The following is a 19,498-nucleotide window of genomic DNA, read 5'->3' on the forward strand; positions in this document are numbered from 1 at the left end:
CCTACACCCTGCAATGCCCACAATTGCCCCACAACAGAGTGTTATAACCCTAGATGTTGGTGGTCTTGAGGTTAAGACAGCTAGGTGTAGTGTGAAAACTGCTGTATTCAAAACAGCTACCATATTTCCAGTGCTGTGTCTGGCACTGTCCATGTGATGCAGGTGTGTGTATGTTACCTTTGCCTCTGGTTTGGTTTAGGGGTCTTGAGAGGCTGAGCTGGAAATAGAAGGAGGGGAGAGCACAGGTATGCCGAACAGAGGAAGTGCGTGGTCAACCACGGGCACTCACAGGGCTCTCTGGGGAACCACAAGTTGTTCATTATGGCCAGAAGTTGAGGGAGAAGACTGGAAGGTAATGGGAGGAATGAACTTGGGAGGGCGTGGAAGCAGCCAAGTGGAAGCCAGAAAATGGATGACTGTGTAGGCCATGGTGAGGCCTGTCATCTTTTTTTTTTTTTTTTTAATAGAGGCATGCTTTTATTTATTTATTATTTTATTATTTGTTTGTTTGTTTTTTGTTTATACATGCACTGGGTACAGTCAGAAGCGTGGGAGGGTGAGAGAATTCACCAGAGCCAGAGCGGGGAGCAGAGCAGGCAGAAGGACCGAAGTATACTGCTGAGGGGAGCAGCGGGCGGCAGGAGAGGTCTGCGCGCCATGTGGGACCCTCCTCTGGTGGCCGGGGAGCAGCCGGGGATCGAACCGGCGCCGCAGCGGCCGTGGGCAGCTTCGCAACCCAGCGCTCAACCGCTGCGCCACCAGGGAGGCCCTGAGGCCTGTCATCTTTATTTAAAGGCTGGAGAAAACCAAAATGACTTTTTAAGTAGGGTGGTCACATGTTCAGATTTGCCTTCTGGAAGGATTGCTTCAGTGTTTGAAGGAGGCTACTAGGGAAAAAAGAGTTGATTCGGAGGCTGTTGCAGTCATTCAGGTTAGAAATAAACCAGGACAGAGACAGTAGGGATGAGAAAATAGTTGAATTTCAGAAACATTAAGGTTGACGCTGCTGTTTGGGGCACGAGGGAAGGGAGGAGTCAGCCTCGGGTCATTGATTTCTCACTTGGACAAGCCAGGTGGAGGACATGGGCCCCTTCCCTAAATCTCACCAGGGGCGACTCATCGAGCCTCAAGCCCAGTGTCTAGGGGATTTCTGTCCTCTCTCAGCTATGGATGGAGGCTCTTACCATGCAAAGGTCAGCCAGGCCAGGCAGAATGGCCAGCACACAGGGATGCGGAGAGAACAGGGTCTCACTGGAAGAAGGGGAGGGTGGAGATGCTCAGTAGTGCTGCGGCATCCTGCTGGAGAGCCGCAGCCCCTGTACACCGGCCACAGAGTGAACTCCCTGTTGGTCAGCTTGGCCTGCTTTTGGCTTTGTTCTCCGAGCGGCTCTCTTGTCCATCATCCTTTGTGGTTCATCTGGGACGGGTGCATAATTCATGGTTCAGCTCAGATGTCCCCTCCACAGAGAGCTTTTCTTTGACCTTCCGGAATAAAGTAGGCATCCGGGTTTTAATTGCCCCGTTGAGGCTGGGTACATGTTATCTGCAACCATCTAGTTCTTTTACTTACTCTGCTCTCCCCTTGCCATCAAAATACAAGGTCATGAGGGTGGCAGGGAATTTGACTGATGTGTTGTTCACTTGGAATCTTGAGCACCTGAAATAGTACCTGTATCACTTTATCTGTTTTCTGAAGGAATGAGTGAATGAGTGGGGTATGGAATCCTGAAGGAAGAACAGGTTTTGAATTTGGGGGTGACAGAGGGGGATGAATTCAGCTTGGGATATGGTGAGTTTTAGGAATACTTGGGTACAGATGTCCACTCCGCCTTTAAACATGTTAGTCTGACTCTCAGGAGGGGAGGACGGTGGCCATCGTAGCCTGCCCCGAGGCCGATAGCAGCCTGCCCTGCGCCTGGCCCGTGCAGGCTCTGGCCCAGTCTAGTGAAGTCCCGCTGTCGATCTGTGGAGGCAGAATCTGACTCTCTTGAGGGGGAGCATTTAGAGTGCATGCTGAGAAAATCCTGCGGACACTGCTACCTACCAAGTTGAGCAGAGAGAGGCACCACTCAAAAATGGCAAGCAGAGGTTCGGGGAGAACTCTGGAGAATGTGGTATCTGGGAATCCCAGGAGGGGTGTCAGGAGGAGAGTTTTTGGGACCTCTCAGAGGTCTGAGGACCTCAGCATCAAAGAAATGCCTCTAGAAAAAGCTGTTTCAGAGAGCTGGCTGGCTGGGCAGGGATGAGGTGGAGCGGGAGAGTTGTTACCGAGTGACCCTGGGAGGTGGGAGTCGGTGACATCTGGGTCATTGGTGGAAGAACATTTCAGTGAAGGTTTCCCTGTATTTCTGTAGCACTCGCTGCTTTTCTTATTCTGCTGTTTCCCCAGTGGCCCGCCTCTGGTGTCACACTGATTTTCCCTCAGGATGCAGTGGGTCTGGTGCACCGACAGCCACGGCTACCGACTCCACTGCCTTAAGCCGAGGGCAGGTGTTCTGCAGAGAGTTCCTCCTGTCCTTTCTCGAGGATCAGCTGTTAGTTTTGTATTTTTCTAAGGCACAGTGGCTTCACATGACTGCATTTTCATTTATTTTCACGAAGTCAAGTTGCATGAAAGCTGTTTTCACAAGTAGGCTACCAGGAGTCGATATGGCCCAGCAGTATCCACAACTGTCCCTACATTACATTTATATCTTAGGACTTTTAAGAATTTGCATCAACTTAAAACATTTTTTTTTTTTTCAGGAACAGGAATTTGGTTTTCAATCAGAGAAGTAAAGACAGAATTTTCTGAATATGCTGTTGAAATGTAAAAGTATTACTTCCCCAATACATGGGTTATAAAATTTTCACTTGGAGATTTTCTGAACTTGTGTCTCGTTTTAACCTGTCCACAGGTAATGGAGTCTTATCATATGGAATACTGAGTATTTTTCTTTTTGTTGCTTTTGAAAGGAAATAACACATGATGAAAAAAGAATTTAAACAAATCTACTTATTTGAAAGGAATTACCCATAATTTTGTTATAGACTGAAGGCTGAGAAGTTACCACTTCTGATAATCTTTTTAAAATGTGAATAGCTTATATGAAAGCATGTGAAAAATCTGCAGAAATAGTTATGGCTAGGTTTTTCTTTTAAAACTAGCCCACTTCATCAAGGTGATAGTTAGGCTATCTGCAGTGTGAAGTGTGTCTACTCATGTGTCTGGCCCAGGCTTTGATTCTTGCCAACACAAAACAGCGTGCAGCTCTAGGAAGGACTCGGTGGAGTAGGGCTCAGGAGGAAGGTGGAGTGCAAGCTCCCTAGGACGTGGTAAAACTTAGGGCTCAGATTGCAGGGCTACATTGGCAGCACGGCTAGTGAACACTTGAAAGCTCCTTCCAAGGTGAAACCATTTTGGCGTTTGGTATTTCTCAGCGTCCTATCGATTGGACTTCTTTTTACAGTCTCATAATACATCAGAGGCCCTGAAGTGTTTGCTTGTATAAGTTATATTGATTGTATTAGGTAAAAATTTAAAATACCACTACCAATTCTTCTAAAAATGCCAATGAGAATTCATGAATGTTTCCTTAAATACTGTATTTTTATGGAAACTATTTTTAAGAATTTAGTGAGCAAAATGCCATTGGCTTTGCTCTACATTTTTGTCAGTCTTGTTAATATCTGGCTTAATTGAAGAGGGCTAGCGTCTCAGATCTTGTGTGTTCAGTTTGTCGTTTCAAATATTTCATTATAAATCATGAGAGAATGAGAGTGAAAAAGCAAATTATGTCTTAGTATTTCTTAAGAAAACAATTATGAGCTCATGGACCCCTGAAGATTTTCTGGGACTCCTGGGGTGGGGGTTGTTCTCTGGACTACACTTCATGAACCGCTGGGCTACGTTTCCTGAGGGTGGAGACCACTGCCTTGGTGTCTTCTATTTCTTGGTGCCTGCTAAAATATTCTTTAGGTTAACTCTTCAACTGTGTTTACTGATTCAAGTGTCCCCTATAAAATTCCAGGGAAAGGAACCACCCAGTGAATCAGGACTTAAAACTTCTTTTTGGGATGCCTTTCCCTGTGACCAGTCAGGCTGTATGAGTCCACTCAGTTCCTTTACTTAGCGATCACAGAGGTGCCACTGGACACTTTTCACTGTGTCTGATGGCATTGCAGAGTGGTTCCAAATCAAGATAACTCATTTAGGAAAAAAATACTCACTTTCAGTACAGTGAATTCTAGGAAGTCTTGGAGGTTGCTAGGAGAAAGAAGCTAGAACTCTTTCCTTGAAGAGAGTTGGCAAGTATGCAGAATTTTTAGGGAGTCTCCCTGATATGTGGGATTTACTGTTTTCCAGGAAGCCCATGTGCAGGAACAGTTCCCATTTTCTGCACAAGGCAGTGGTAGGTGGCTTAAGAGTGAGTGGGAAGCAGTAATCGGCTCTTCAAGTAACAGTGTTTTCAGTTGCCAAATGTTATGGAAATGCTCTCCAAACTTATGGTAGAAATATGGAAACTTCTGCAGAAATTATGCATACTGTTAGTAGTAAGTATCCAGACTTACAATAAAATGTAGGTAAACAATATCAAAAGGTATCTTAAAAGTTATGTGGTGTATTTCACAGAAAACAAATATGTGCACAGCTTAACAGTGTTTACACTGGAGCAAACCTATCAGCTACATTGGGAGAAGTTTTCATGAACGTAGTGGTATAAAGGCATTTGATTTTGCATTTGATGTGCAAAGAAGTGGAAGCAAGAATATATTTAAAACAGCATGATTTTTTCTGCTTATGTGAATGAGTAGTGGCATTTCTAACTGCTTGTCTCGTGGGCACACACACCATCATGGTACTCTTACTAATAGTCTTTGAACTTCTTTCTCTGTCCTTTTCTTCCGGGCCCTATATTGCTGCCTTTAGCGCTTCAGCATGGAAGGGATCTCAAATGTCATTCAGAATGGCCTCCGCCACACCTTTGGAAATTCAGGTGGAGAGAAACAGGTGCTTGGTTATCCTTATTTTCTTCATTCTCTGCTTTTTCACTTTCTGTGTAGGAGAATGTCTTGAAAGCTGGCAGTTTTACTAATTTACTAAGACTACTGCTTAAAAGAGCAAAAAGCAGGTTGATTATATCAATGGTCTTGACAATGCACAGAACTCTCCTTTAGAGTAAAGTGCTTTTCAAATTGGATAGTAGACTAAATGCATTCTTAATACATGTTCTAGAGCGCATATTTCACTCTTAGCTTTAAACAAATAGATCATTAACGTACTGACATACTGAACTGCATGTGTAGAATAACGTACTATAAAAATAACTGGACTAGAATATGCTGCTCTAATTCTAAAAGTCTGAGAAACAAAATTTCACTCTTGAAGGAGGAAAGGCAGATGTCAGTATCTTTCAGAGTCCTAGGTCAAAAATGTCTGCATAGTGTCCCTTACCACTTTTAAATGATTTTCATTTAAAATTCATGTGTTTTTAGGTTGTATCATACAGCCATCCAACTTTGTTATCTGCCAAATGAGGCACAAGATAACCCCAAAATGATAGAAATATACAGTAAAATGTGTAGCAGTTTGCTTTTTAATTAACATTTTTGTATAATGATTTAAGGAATATCATTAATACAGGAAACACATCTCCATTAACGAGTGTGCTTAAAATTACTTTTCACAATGAGAAATTCTCTCTTCAGAAAGAAAGTGCTTCAGTTTAGCTCTTGTGTGAAGACTGAGAAATTGTGCAGAAAGTAGCTGGCAGCAGTTGATCAGAAAGAAGGCATTTGAGCTTGGGGTTTTTACTGAAGATAGTGCCACCTTCCTCAAGAAGGGAAATGATTGATGTTAAAGAAGGGAGATTCCTTTACACTGCTATTTGGGACTCATAAAAGGGCTCCATGAAACAGTGGTTTAACTTTTGTTTTTGAGGTGCCTCTCACCTCTCTCAAAGCCACAAGATGGCAAAATAACTTCCAGACTGACCCACCGTGTGGAGATGATAGTGGCCCGGGCGTGCAGCAGGTAGCACGCAGCTAAAGCACAGCCTCCTGACGCTCCTCCACTCACCGGCGGGAAGTTAAGTGTAAGATCGGACAATTCAGTCTTAATACTTTTCTGCATGTGGGGATCATGTTATTATTAGGTAGCTTTTATCTTTTTCTTTTTCTTTTTTTTTAATTACTCAAAGGGTTTAGATTAAATAGGACTAAGATTTAGGATAGGGGCTAAATAACGGGTAGGGTTGAAGAAATTCCAAGTAAAAACCAGTAGATTTCTTGATGAATAGACAAAAACTTCACAAATTACCTATTTTTTTTTTTGGTGGAGTAGTCAGAATAGGAGAATTCTGGATAATCATTTTAGATTATACTTTCAAGGAACATAGTTATGGGACATAACTGATTCTTGTGAACCTTTCCAAGCAGAAATTTGCCTCAATTCCGGATGTCGTTTTTCATTATCCATTAGGCAATTCTCTTTTCACTTTCCATTAATACCTTTAAACATTTACAACTACTTACATAACGAAATAACAACAATAATCATCTTAATAAACCTCTAAAATTATTTGGGCAAATGTGTTAGGTTCTGGAAGAAGCTGGCCTGTGTTTCTAAAGTTGTTAAATGGCCATTTTGTTCATCCAGGGGAAAAAACGGTCTGAAGAATTATTTGTAGGGAATTATTTTGTTATGTATAACTGTTACAACTGTGTTTTGTCTAAATTACTATTTTAAAAATGTGTTGAAAAAATATACAGGAGAATGTTAGATTTCTCTTTAAAAATGAGCGGATTGAACAAGTCATCCTCAGACTTGTTCTATGAAACTTTCAATAACGGAAAGGCAAAAAGGCGAATTTTATGTTGACATTGGGCTTACATGAAAAGAGAGGTGGGCAAAAAGGAAAAAATGAGCTCTTGCTGAGATTGTAAGATTCCTGTGTTCATTACTAAGACAGCTCATTTCATCTTATAAAATAAACCTCAGTACTATCAAATTTTTGCAGATAACTTAATTCAGATTTAAGTGACATGTATATTTTCTTAATCTGGCAGTACTTGACAACAGTCATTCCTTATGAGAAAAAAAGTGGACCACCATCTGTGGAAGATCTTCAGATATTAACAAAAAGTAAGCAAAGACATTAAAATGTCACTTTGTTTTTTAAATACTGGTTCCAGTTGGTTCATTTGTTGCTTTTGTTAATGTTTTGTTTTGTTGATTTAGGATGTAAATGATGTCATTTTTTTGAGAATGAGACCATAAGTGGCTATGACAGCAAACAAAACACTAAAAGTAGAGATGATGTGTGTTTTTTTTTTTTAAAGATTTATTTTTTATTTTTTTATACAAGCACTGGGTACAGTCAGAAGCGCGGGAGGGTGAGAGAATTCACCAGAGCCACAACGGGGAGCAGAGCAGGCAGAAGGACACTGCTGAGAGGAGCAGCGGGTGTCAGGAGAGGTCTGCGCACCATGTGGGACCCTCCTCTGGCGGCCCGGGAGCAGCCGGGGATCCAACTGGCGCTGCGGAGGCTGCAGGCAGCTTTGCAACCCAGCGCTCAACTGCTGTGCCACCGGGGAGGCCCTCATGTGTGTGTTTTCTTTTGAAAAAGTTATAAGCTGCTTTTGGGTAAAAGTGCTTAGCTTGATTCTCCATCTCTTGCAAGAACATATCTACTTACCGGGAAAAAAATTACTCTATGGATCTTACATAAATATGATTGTCAGTCAATGATCAGGAAAAATTTAGAAGTGTGCTTTAAAATACTCATGAATGTAGAAGCCAATGTAGTATGTACAGGTAGAACATAAATGGATAATAATATTTTAAGAATTCATTTAGGGCCTCCCCTGGTGGCGCAGCGGTTGAGCGCTGGGCTGCGAAGCTGCCCGCAGTCTCTGCAGCGCTGGTTCATTCCCCTGCCGCCGGTGAGGGTCCAACAACAACAAAAAAGAATTCATTCAGCAAATATTCAGTGAAGGCCTACACTGTGCTAGGCCATGTTCTGGGCACTTGAAATATTTCAGTGAACAAAGCTGGCAAAAATACTCCACTTCAAGGATTTTTAAATTTTAAAACAATTTGTTAGCTTTAACTATACATTATATGAAACCTCTCTTATGATAGCCAAAAAGGAACCCTGAATTCTGATTCTCTCCCTGTTATTTACAGGGATATCCTTGGAAGTCACTTTTCCTTTCTTGGGTACAGTGAAAAATGAGGATAAAAATATTTGCTCTATTTATTTCATAGTAAATAAATTAATGTGTGTGTGATTTGGGGTAAGTCATTCACTCAAGCTAATTTTTTTTTGAAGCAATTGAATTTGTTGATTTATTAGGTTCTTTTTAATTGTAATTCTTTGTAAATCAGCCACTTCCACTTTGGTGCCTGAGGATGGAACCGAATATAAGTAAGCGCATCAGTGGCTGGAAGATGCTGATGATGATGAGGAGGAGGAGGGTATCTGTTTTGAAAATTAAGGACATGGAGACCTGAGTAGAGGGAACACAAGAAAAGATTGACCTGAACTTTCATTTTTTCCTTTGGTGAATAACATTTGCAAAAAACCCATTATAGATTTAAAAAACTGTGGATAAAGCAAGTGATGCCAGTCAGTCTGAAATAAAGAGTTAAGAGATAAGTGGGTGGCCAGCCCTCCAACATGCAGAACTCATGAAGTTCTGAGTGTTCTGGATCACACAGCGTTGATCCCAGGCTGGGTCTCTGAGTTCCATGTCCACTGTACTTCTAATGATGCTGGCTTCTGGTGTGTGCCTGCAGGCAGAACTGAAAACAAGTCTAAAACATGAAGGAAGCAGAAATACTGAATAGAGCAACCCTATACAAAGGGATCATAGACATTTCTTAGAAGCCAGGAATTACTGAGGTCTCAGCTTTTCAGATTAAGGACATTCACTTGACCAAACCAAGTTGATAATTCCCACATGAGTCTTTGCAGATGGACACAATTTGGAATCTGTATGTGAGTAAGGATAGGGGCTGAGCATGAATGTGTTGTGAAGACGGGAGATGGAAGGGTGGTCTTCACTTGGAATGTCAGAAGAAAATTGGTTATCATGGAAACTCTGGGGAGAGCCTGCTCCTCTGGTGCCACCACCTGAAGGCAGCAGTGCAGGGGAATCCCCGTGAGCCACAGCGGTTTTGGACTATGAAGCCTTCCTTGTGAACGTGGCTGACTGGATAGTGGTGCTAGAGAACCAGAATTCTTGTAATCATTGCGATACTAATTGTGATTACTGCTTACATAGCATGATGCCCTGCTGGGCACCATTCCAGTGCTTTATCTGAGTAAGTTTTCACAAGAAGCCTTGGAGACAGGTCTAATAGTTACTCTCATTTTCAGGGAAGGGACTTTGTGCTCTGAGGTTTAAGTACAGAAGAGTAGGCAGCTGGGAAGGGTCAGCTTCATGCTTCTGTTCTTTAAAAGTCCCGAGAAGGCCGACAGGTGTGCTCCTGGGTGCTTGCTGTTCATTTACCTGAGCTTGTGAGATCTGCAGCACTGAGGTTCTCCTGCGCCTCAGAGCTCCTGGTACACAACAGGCTAACTTGCTTTCCAGTAGTTATTACGAGAAAACTGATGCTCTGTGTAAATAACCTAGTTCCTCTTTTTTGCCTCAGCTGTTTGTAAATTTTACACGGGGGAAATAACTGCCAGGTAACTGGTAAGTTCTTACTTGAATAAAGGACGTACTCAACTGAAACAAATTGTGTGTTTGCTGTTATATTCCCTTCTCCAGGAGAAAACATCTCTAATTGGCATGAATTGATTATAGCATATAATGAATTAAGGTTAAAGCTACAATTAATTGGAATTAAATCTTTATCTGAATTTGACCTCGTTCCTTTTCCATTCTCTTATTTCACAGTTCTTCGTGCCATGAAAGAAGACAGCGAAAAAGTTCCAAGTCTGTTAACTGATTATATACTGAAAGGTAGGGTTTTTTTAGGTGGTATGTGTGCAATGGCTGGGAAAGTTTGATTAGCCAGTAAACTCAGTCTTGCTAATAGATGAAAGAACAACTTCTAAATTCACAATTTTTATTAATCTCATGCAGGATGAGGATACATGGATTATATCACAAACTGTAGTTGTATAAATTTTGAGGTCCTTGGCTGCAAATAATTTCTAGAGCTAAATTCTATACATGAGGAGGCAGTGGAGGAATTTTGTGGAGGTGCTGTGTCAGCAGTGGAAGGGTTTGAGAAGGGTCTTGGCCATCTTGGGACAAGAGAAAGAGGGGCCGATCAGAGAGGATGGGTGGGTGGAGGTCTATCAGACCAGTTAATAGTTGCAAAGGGAATATGAAATACTGGTTTAAGGGATGGGGAGGGAAAAGAGTGCACTTTCATAAATCCAGGGCAGTGAAAAATAAATTAGTCTTAGGAGCAAGATCAGGATTACACAGAAGGGGAAGAGTGACGAGGCAGAACTCTTGCAAAAAAGTGAGATCATTTTGCTGGGGAAAAGAGCAAAATCTGGATAAGCGGGGACTGTAGAATTCTATTCTAGAAAATAAAATTATTTTTTAAAAAAGAAGGCATTCAGGGCCTCCCCGGTGGCGCAGTGGTTGAGCGCCGGTTCAATCCCCGGCTGCTCCCCGGCCACCGGAGGAGGGTCCCACATGGCACGCAGACCTCTCCTGCCACCGGCTGCTCCCCTCAGCAGTGTACTTCGGTCCTTCGGCCTGCTCTGCTCCCCGCTCTGGCTCTGGTGAATTCTCTCACCGTCCCGCGCTTCTGACTGTACCCAGTGCTTGTACAAATAAATAAATAAATCTTAAAAAAAATAAAGTTAACCAAAAAAAAGGGGAAGGCATTCAGGTGTCAGGTTTTGAAGGTATCACAAAAGGAATTTGAGTCTTTAGCTGCTCAGATGGGACTCCATCCCAAGCTTCATGGCACCTCAGTAGTCTGCCCTGGGAACTCAGGGAGTAACACTTAAGTACCACCTGTGAGACTTGATGCGGAACCTGCCTTTAGGAGGTTAATGGGGTGGAGGAGGGTTGGAAAGACTAAATTGACATTGTTTCTGAATAAGCTGGTTTTCTGATGGAAGGATTTTTCTATTCTGAGTTACCATTTTAAAAACCACCTGACATTTTTGTTTGCTTTTATGTTGTGCTAGCATTGGTATGAAAGCTGGAGTTGTCTGAGGTTTGTTCTTATAGATGTGACACAGGAATGAGACAAACATAAAGAACATGTCTTAATTTTTAATTACAGTGGGTCCCTAGGGCACTGCCATGAGGGCCGGAGAAATAATGAACTTCTGAAGTATTCTCTAGCTATTTTCTCATCTAGCTGCATGGAAGAATTTTATGACCCAGAGAACAGCATGCTCTGGGGTGAAAAGACTTGTAATTTTCCCTTCTGGCACCTGGGACTGTGCCCCAAATGCCTTAGGGAAGTTCAGTGCCCATTTAGTAATATGCTCCCCAGGCCCAGGCCCTTACTGTGAGCCCGAGTTACCCACTCTACCTGCTGCTGTTGCGCTGCTTGTGTGCATGTGTTGTGGTTTCCTTTTGACTTTGCGCTTTGAGGACTGGGTGGAAAAGAAGCCGGGGTTCAGACTAACACACTGATGCTGTGGTTTGAGCAGAGGGAGTGTAACACATGCAGATATTCAAGTGGATGGGACAGTGAAAGGGTTTATTTAAAATGCTCTTTTCCACCCAACCCAGAGATCCACAGTCTGCTAATTATTCCTCTTCCTTGGGGGCCAGTAATAGAACCTCTGCCTGGGGGGGGCGGTAAACAACTCTGTCTTGGTGGGACTTTCTCAGTTTTTTACCAGTGGCTGGCTTGGCTGCCCAGCTACACCATCTAATTCCAATAAGGAAGTGAGAAGTAAAACGTGGCCATGTTTGGCCTGAAAAAGACTGGCTGGATGCTGACTGGGCTAATTAAGCATCTCTTTCTCATACCTGCTTAATTACCCCACAAAAACCTGCTGCTGCCACCACTGCCCTCAACAGATGTTCAACAGGCTGCTACTTTGCTGATCCTAGTTGCAATAAAAATGAGTGCAGCAACTTAAACCCTTCTTGGACTTTACAGGAAGCCTGTCCACTGTGTGATATGCCTCGTGCCACTAGACTAATGTCCTGGGCTTTCTGCCTCTAAGTGATGCCCTGAGAGACATGGCCTCGTTATAGCTCATTTCTGGGAGATTCTAGTAACTCTCTGGAAAACTTCATCATTGGGTGTACCTTTTTAAAAAACTGCTGCTATAGATTTTTGCATTGGTATTTAGTTCTCATTACTTTAATAGTGCTTTTTATATACATATGAAATGTATATAAAATGTATATACAGCTTGTGCAAATGTGTCTGAAAGACAGCAGGTCCTCAAATAATCTTTGAAGCCCGAGAAGCAGTCCTGGCCCATCTTGCAGAAACGATGTTATTCGAGGACCTGCTTTTGTGTCATTTTGGGGAGAAGCTGCCCTTTTCAAGAACCTGCCAATGGCGTGGAACGTAATGTACACACTCCCACTAAAAAGCTTTCTCTTTCTTCCTCTAGTTCTGTGTCCCACATAGGGCAGTGGCACTTCGGGAGCAGCTGTCGTGTGTGGACTACAAGCTACATTTCCTGTAGTGTTGCTCTGAAAGCTGGCTGCTATCAGTACCTGCTGTTGGAAACTCAGCACACTTGGACCTGGGTTTGGATTCAGTATTAATAGATCATGCGCTCACTCATTCTTTATATGATAGAATCAAAAGACCTATGGCACTATTTTGAATTCTAAAGGTGGTTTTTTGTTAAATACTAACGATTATGAACTCTTCTCCAGCTTTGTGAAGTAAGGGAGAGTAACAAGAATTGTGCTTGTGCAATTTGTCATTGACAGGATGCCCATTTGTGTTTTTATGGCTTTTTAGACCTAAACTGCACTGAAGAATTAGACAAAAACATGGAGAAATTTATACTATAGTTGTTCTTCAGTGATGGCAAAAACCAACACTGATTTTTGTAAGAGAATTATCAGTATAAATTATTACCTACTGGTGGTGTCCAGAGAGACTGAAATTTAACAACCTTGGGCTGTTCTTAGAAGCAATGAAAAGAGACTAACCAGATGTGTTATGTTGGTTTACTATGTAGTAAACATCAGAACTGTTAGACATGACTGATTTTAGTTTGTTGCACGTTTCACTGTTCAAATTTTAACCATTAAGTTGCCATTCACTTTTACTTAGATGTTTAAATGTTTTATGTGTTTGTGAAGAAGCGTACTTTAAAAGGAGCTTGCATCCTTTAAGGTGCTTGAGAAACTGTATGCTGCCACATTATCCACTTCCCATTCCTGTGTTCTATTTTATTCATACCCCTGTGTTTTCTGAGAGTACCGAGTATGGAAATAGCTTTATCACTAATCATGAAGCACCTCTGCCAGTTTCAATCAAGTCAATGCCCTTTAATAAATGTTGGGGGAAAAAACTAATATACGCTTGAGGACTTTATAATTTTTCTTCCCTTTCAGTGCTAGATTCTCTCCCTTCCTATCCACACAGAGCCCACCATTACAGTGTACGAGCTGATGAAATCCCAGTTAGCCTCATGATGCTAAGGAGAGAAGAGAAGGGCTTTTCCGATTATGCTGAGCTGCTACGGAATGATAGAAGTCCTGCCCTTTTTCTGGGTCTGTGAGACATTCCCATCAGGTATGGCGCTTTTCTCCCGTGTAGGACCAGTTATATCTTGGGGCTTAAATATCTGTGAGCACAGGGCCTATCTGTACTCCTCAGTCAGTAGTTGGGAGAGCAGACTGCAAAAAGGAGTTTGTTTGAGATCAAGAACCAAGTTGCAAAGAATCCCTTTACAGCTTTGTCTTTTGAAGAAAACAAAACAAACTGTGGAACTACAGTGCACTCCAAGTGCCATATATCTATTTTATTCTTCAGGAAATTATATTTTTCTTTTACAAGAGCACAACAGGAACCAAAGTAAAAGAGTAATAGATACAGCACTCAGGATAAATCATATCTTTAAAATAAAAAAAAAATTTACACCTTGTCCTATATCCTGTTAGTATTTTCATAATATGGCCATGATTGTAAAAACAAAAAGCAAGCATTTACAATTTTTTGATAGACTTTTTATGCCAGGAATGGATTAATTGTCAACAAAATTTTATACTAATCAGGCTGATGTAAGTCTATTTTGGTAACATATTATTAACAAATTTATTTTGGAAATAGATAAAAATATTGCCCCTTGATAATAAATCTTTTTTCTTTGATGCAAACAGCTAGAACACCTTTTTCTTTTCTTTTTGATATTCTAAGACAAAAAATGGCTAATCTTCAGATTAATAAATTAGGTCATTATAATAATAAATTAATTTTTTTTAAAGTTCAGCAACCTCTGTCCAAGTATTTACAACAATACTTGAAAGTTCCTTTACAAAACAGAACACATTTTCTTTTCACATTAAGCATACTGGGTATCTGTGTCTTTCACAACAAGCATTTTTAAAAGAAAAAAAAAAATCAATGCACAAATGGGTAATTAGTATAAAAGTGCTAAGAGCTGTTTGAAAAGTTAACACTATAGTATACAGTCAGTTATATTTGAGGCAAACTACAACAAACTTCCAGCTTATTATGGACAATATTCCAGTAGTTGTTTCAAACAGTTGTTTGAAAAAGAAAAAAATCCAGGAGCTGATTAGTGATGCAGATAAACTGCTATCAATATCTCTGGCCAGTGAGCAAATTGAAAACCAACCGAAAACAAATCCAAATGAGGAAGATTTTAGTAAAGGAATACCTTCTTTGTAGCAGATGTGATGCTGACTGCTCAAGGCGTGTGCGTACACACACAAACACACACACAAGCATACTCACACACACACATCTTCCCAATTCAACTGCAGGTAGGATGAAAATTTGTGTTATTCAAAAAATTTATAAGTGATCAAAGCATTGATATGGAATGCCTGTTTGTCTTTGTTCTGGTTAAAATCTCATAAAAATACATTCAACAGGAAAACATAAATTGTATGTGTATAAATATATATGCATATATATTATATACACATGCACACAAATACTTTTGATTTTTTTTTGAAGCATAAGAGTTACATAAATATTCCTATAATTGCTAAAGTTTAAAGAGGCATATTTTTTTTTGAGCTTCAACAAAGGTGCTTGAATAATATACAATTAAAATGAAGTAGTTTCTATTTTGTAGAATCAGTATATAATAAGGAAAAAAAATCCCTAAACAGTCTTTTTAAAAAAATTTTCTTTTTAAGCTAGAGCTTCAACAAAAACTATGAACAACCAACAATATAACAGGACAAAGCAACAACAAACAATGAAGTATAGCCCCTGGAAATAAATGCCTGGTGTCCTTCACCCTCTCCTCCTTCCTGCCACGGTGTTGTAAGAAAAGCTCCAGTGCTCACATCAAGAAATGACTTAGGTCTTGTTCATTTGCTGACTCTGCTAGGAACTGGCTGATTGGCTTGGAAGAAAACTAAAGCAGCAAAAAGTATAAATGTATATATCCTTAACAACCCGCTTTAGAGAAATGCTGCTATCACATTTCTCTGGCTTCCTCACCGCCTACCGCAGTTGTGACTGTATATAGTAAAGAAAGTTGTGGCTTTAGACCTGGGATGGCTATCAAAAGGTTCTGATGCGCTTGTCTGGTGGTGCTAAGGTGGGTACGGCAGCTTGATCGCAAGGCCTTTCTTTGTTTCCTGCTCTTTCAGGCCTGAGCTTTTGCGGCAACCAGTGCAGTCTTTCAGAGCAACAAACAGGAAAAAATATCCCCTGGGCTACTGAACTGCTTTAATTTTACTGGATTTCTCCCCGAACCAAGCTGACCAATTTGTCTTCCCAACACCACCCCTCCCCCCCCACTGCCCAACCAAACTCACTGTCCCCACCCCCAAATATCTCTACAGCTATATTACAAGCAAACATGTCTTAGCAACTTTAAAAACTTTGGTTCTAAGAAAACACTTGGTCAGTTATCTTGAGGGAAAGTGGGAATGCGTGTCCCGCATACTGCCGTCCACAGAGCCCATCCCAGTAAAATCTCAGCGCTGTACATCAAGTCACAATCCACTAAGCAAGTGCACAAATGCTAGTTTACTTTTAAGAGCAGATTTAGTCGTTTTTCTGTCTTTTCCAACCTCATCTGAGTTGCCTCTCTTCACACTGTTTGGTAGAAGTTGTCTGCCTGGAGGTGGTTCTGTTTCTGCATGCTGTAGAAGCCGCTGAATCTTGCATCTGGTTCGGCAATTCGTAGCATTCTCTGGGAACCGTCCACCTGGACCCTGGTTCCTTTCTTGCAGTCCACAGATACCAGCTGGTTATTTAAGGAAGAAGGCTATTTAATGAGAGGAGGAAAAACCACAAGGAGTTAGCTGCTTTCTGTCCCCCCAATGAACTGACATTTAGTTCAAGGGAGACAACAGCTTCCCAGTACACGGATGCAGAGACTGCATGAGTACTACGCCTATGATGGTACCAACTACCAGCAATGAAGGAGTCTGACGGTGTCTAAAAGTGAAATGTCAATTAACTGTTTCAAACAGGGAGTGGATGAAAGGATAAGGTGAGTGGTGAAGTAACATCATCACTATAAGCACTAGTCTATGCTTTAAGGATTTTAAGAGGGTTGAGAATGAGTGGAAGTCACCAGATTGACTGTAAGGTAATGGATGATTGTGAACTGCTCAGGCTGTGTAAGTGCATGGCAGCAGGGTCACACCCTCCGAGTGTGACTCTCTTCCCAGCTGTGCCCGGGGTGTGGGGGGAAAAGACTGTCTTGCTCAGCGCTATGCAGCATGTGCCTGGCACAAATATGCCCATAGCATATTTGTTGAAAGAATATCAGGATGGCCACCAAACAGGTATTTTAAATAGAAGGGCTATCTAGATGCTAAATTGGACTAACTATTCAGACTGTTTTCGATTCTTAAGGTTGTAGGCTCTTTTGGGGTAGAATTAGGGTTGGGAAGAATCATTTATTTCCCTTAATTAAAATCCTTTTTAAAAGCAGGGAGTTTTAGAGGCTCTTTGCATTTGGATTGAAAACAGAGAAACTCTTCATCAATATGAAATCTGTCTCTCCATCTGGTATTTTGCCCAATCTCTTCCTCTTTTGCTGCATTTCCCGTCTGATTTGTCTCCCTGTCCTTTGGATTTTGGGGACAGCCTCACTATCTTTGGGAGTCTCCTGAGTGACATCTCCCTCCCTTTCTTTGACTTGCTTTCCCACTCTGAGTTGATAGAAATGAAAAATACAGGGTTACCATTTTTAGATCTGTACTATAAACACCCATGATTTAATCTAGGGGTATTTGTTTATTTGAAAACATTCACATCTATGAAACTGGAGCCATGAAATCAGGATTCAGTGACCAATGGATGATGGGTAATTCATCCAGTGATTGCTCCAGCCCTGCGTAAGTACTCTATGTGTTTTGTTTGGTCACCACAGCTTGAGGTGCATTTGAAGCTATGAAAGCAAAGTAAAAATTGACACTGGCTACATTTGAAGCTTTCAAGCAATTTTAGGGAGATACAAGTGTGCAAGTTTTTCTAGCTTTGATCACTTGAGAGTGAAATGTTTCCAGGACAATACCTTAGTTGGCGTTCGATACCAACAAAGCAGTGGTATCCACTGTTTCTTCTGATTGATGAACAGGAACGCTATTATAATAGACAGGCCTATTATTATGGGGACCACGACCGAGGCGATGGAGTACAGAGAAGAATCTTCGCCTGGATGCAGCCTGTTGTTATCTCTGTAATCTACCTGGAGGTGACCCATATCTAGGAGAAAAAAGGTACAAGCATATGTTATCTACACCAGACTTTTTACGGATTACATTGCAAATAGAGATGAGCAAAGTGTTTTACTGCTTCCCACTCTAGGCTAAACGTGGCTGAAGTCTTAGGGATGGATAAAAAGAAATGAGGAGGTTAATAATTCGGCAGGATGCTTCTAGCTTCAGTCAAGAAAATTCTTATACATCTTGATTACTAATAACCTATAGAGTCTTCTAAAAGTCTGAAGCAGAAATAATAGCCAACCCCCCTGCTTATGTGCAAAGAGAACAAAGTATATTCTTCCACTTAATATGTAACTTACTTAGCAATAGCTAAGCCAGAATCAAGAGTTTTGTCTTTTAGTTGGTAACCTGATTCATTGACTTTTAAGCAAAAATGCCTTTATATAAACTTTTTGGAAATTCAGTAAGCCTATTAGGTCATTTTGCTTTAATTAATACACTGCATAGGGATATTTAATTTTCCTCTGTGATTCTTGCAATCAATACTGCAGAGATAACAAAAGTTAAATATATGCCAATCAGCAGCAGTCTATGGACGTTTTTTTCATTTTGAACCATTTTAGTGAAAAGATGTAGGCAAAGAAAAATGGCAAAGATAAAAGTAGCTGAATTTACCTTTCCACATTCCAAGTAAGTGGCTTTAGGTATGTATTAAGAATATTAATAATAACCTTGGTGAAAGGAAAATGAAGCTTGGAATGAGATCTGTTTACAAAATGTAATCCTTAAATTAGCTAAATTGTATGACCTGCTTTAAATATCAAAGCAGCGAAAACAAAAATAAGTATCAATCAAGATTCATAATGTCTTTAAAATAAATCAGTTGCATGGAGAAATACTAGTTTTCTTGCTACTGACACTGTAATGTGCAAATCCTTATCATAAATAAGACTATTATGACAGTATTTAGGATAGTATAAGGCACACTGAGAGGGCCTTAATACTGACTGAAAACAATGCTGAAGAACCATGGAGCCAGAACAACAAAAAGCCAAAACACCAGTTCCTAGAATTTGGCTCTCTGGCTTGATCCAAGCATAACATTTAGAAAATAGAGAGTAACAGAATAATCTCCCTAACAATGAATACTGTTTCTTCTAAAGGAAATAATATGAAAACTTTTGTAAAAGCAAAGATTTTGAAGATGTCGTTGGCGGACATAGGAGGCAGTACTGAGTCATGGCTAAAGTCAAGTTTATACTATGATGACGAGGTCTACTCTTTTCTAGAAAAGGCAATGTTGATAGAAGCCCTGCCATGTTTTAAATTTTGAGACAGAACTGTGTCTATTGCAGATAACTATAATGGGAAACAAGGTATAAATCTGATGAGTGGAAGAATCATCACATGTAATAAGTGAACTTCCAGGAAGTGAAAACTACCCAGAAATAGAGTAAATTAATGCAGAAATGCTACTGCAGGATCCTTAGTGAATAATTTATTACTCTGCCTACAAAGTATACTCACACAGAGGAATTTGATAGATGACCTAGAAATTCTAGATATCAAGCTCTTAAGACTAGGAACATATTTCTTTCCATCATCACTAAGTCTGAGCATGGAGGGCCAAAAAGGAGGCATTTCACCCAGTTACTTTAAGACTTTATCATTCCATGTTGTGGGTTTTCCCTGGAGCACTTATACTCAGAATACTCAGACACAC

General features: G+C 40.8%; 2 protein-coding genes across 3 annotated transcripts in view; one reads left to right on the forward strand and one right to left on the reverse strand.

Moving 5' to 3' along the window:
- The window catches only part of FEZ2 (fasciculation and elongation protein zeta 2), a 45,053-nt gene extending 30,040 nt beyond the window's left edge, over positions 1–15,013 (forward strand). The window contains exons 6-9 of one of the 2 annotated variants that reach the window (XM_037528237.2): positions 4,910–4,990; positions 7,048–7,123; positions 9,886–9,951; positions 12,543–15,013. In XM_037528237.2, coding sequence (XP_037384134.1) covers positions 4,910–4,990; positions 7,048–7,123; positions 9,886–9,951; positions 12,543–12,559 — 240 coding nt within the window. In that variant the 3' untranslated portion in view covers positions 12,560–15,013. The remainder of the gene's footprint in view (positions 1–4,909; positions 4,991–7,047; positions 7,124–9,885; positions 9,952–12,542) is intronic. The other variant, XM_037528238.2, reaches the window with a different exon arrangement.
- Positions 13,888–19,498, reverse strand: part of CRIM1 (cysteine rich transmembrane BMP regulator 1) — a 171,368-nt gene continuing 165,757 nt past the window's right edge. The window contains exons 16-17 of the mRNA XM_037528236.2: positions 17,625–17,815; positions 13,888–16,364 (exon numbers count right to left, since the gene is read on the reverse strand). Coding sequence (XP_037384133.1) covers positions 16,188–16,364; positions 17,625–17,815 — 368 coding nt within the window. The 3' untranslated portion in view covers positions 13,888–16,187. The remainder of the gene's footprint in view (positions 16,365–17,624; positions 17,816–19,498) is intronic.

Source organism: Talpa occidentalis, unplaced genomic scaffold (assembly GCF_014898055.3).
Source record: "Talpa occidentalis isolate TD23 unplaced genomic scaffold, MPIMG_talOcc4v2.1 talOcc4.5, whole genome shotgun sequence".
In the NCBI taxonomy this organism is placed as follows: Eukaryota; Metazoa; Chordata; class Mammalia; order Eulipotyphla; family Talpidae; genus Talpa; species Talpa occidentalis.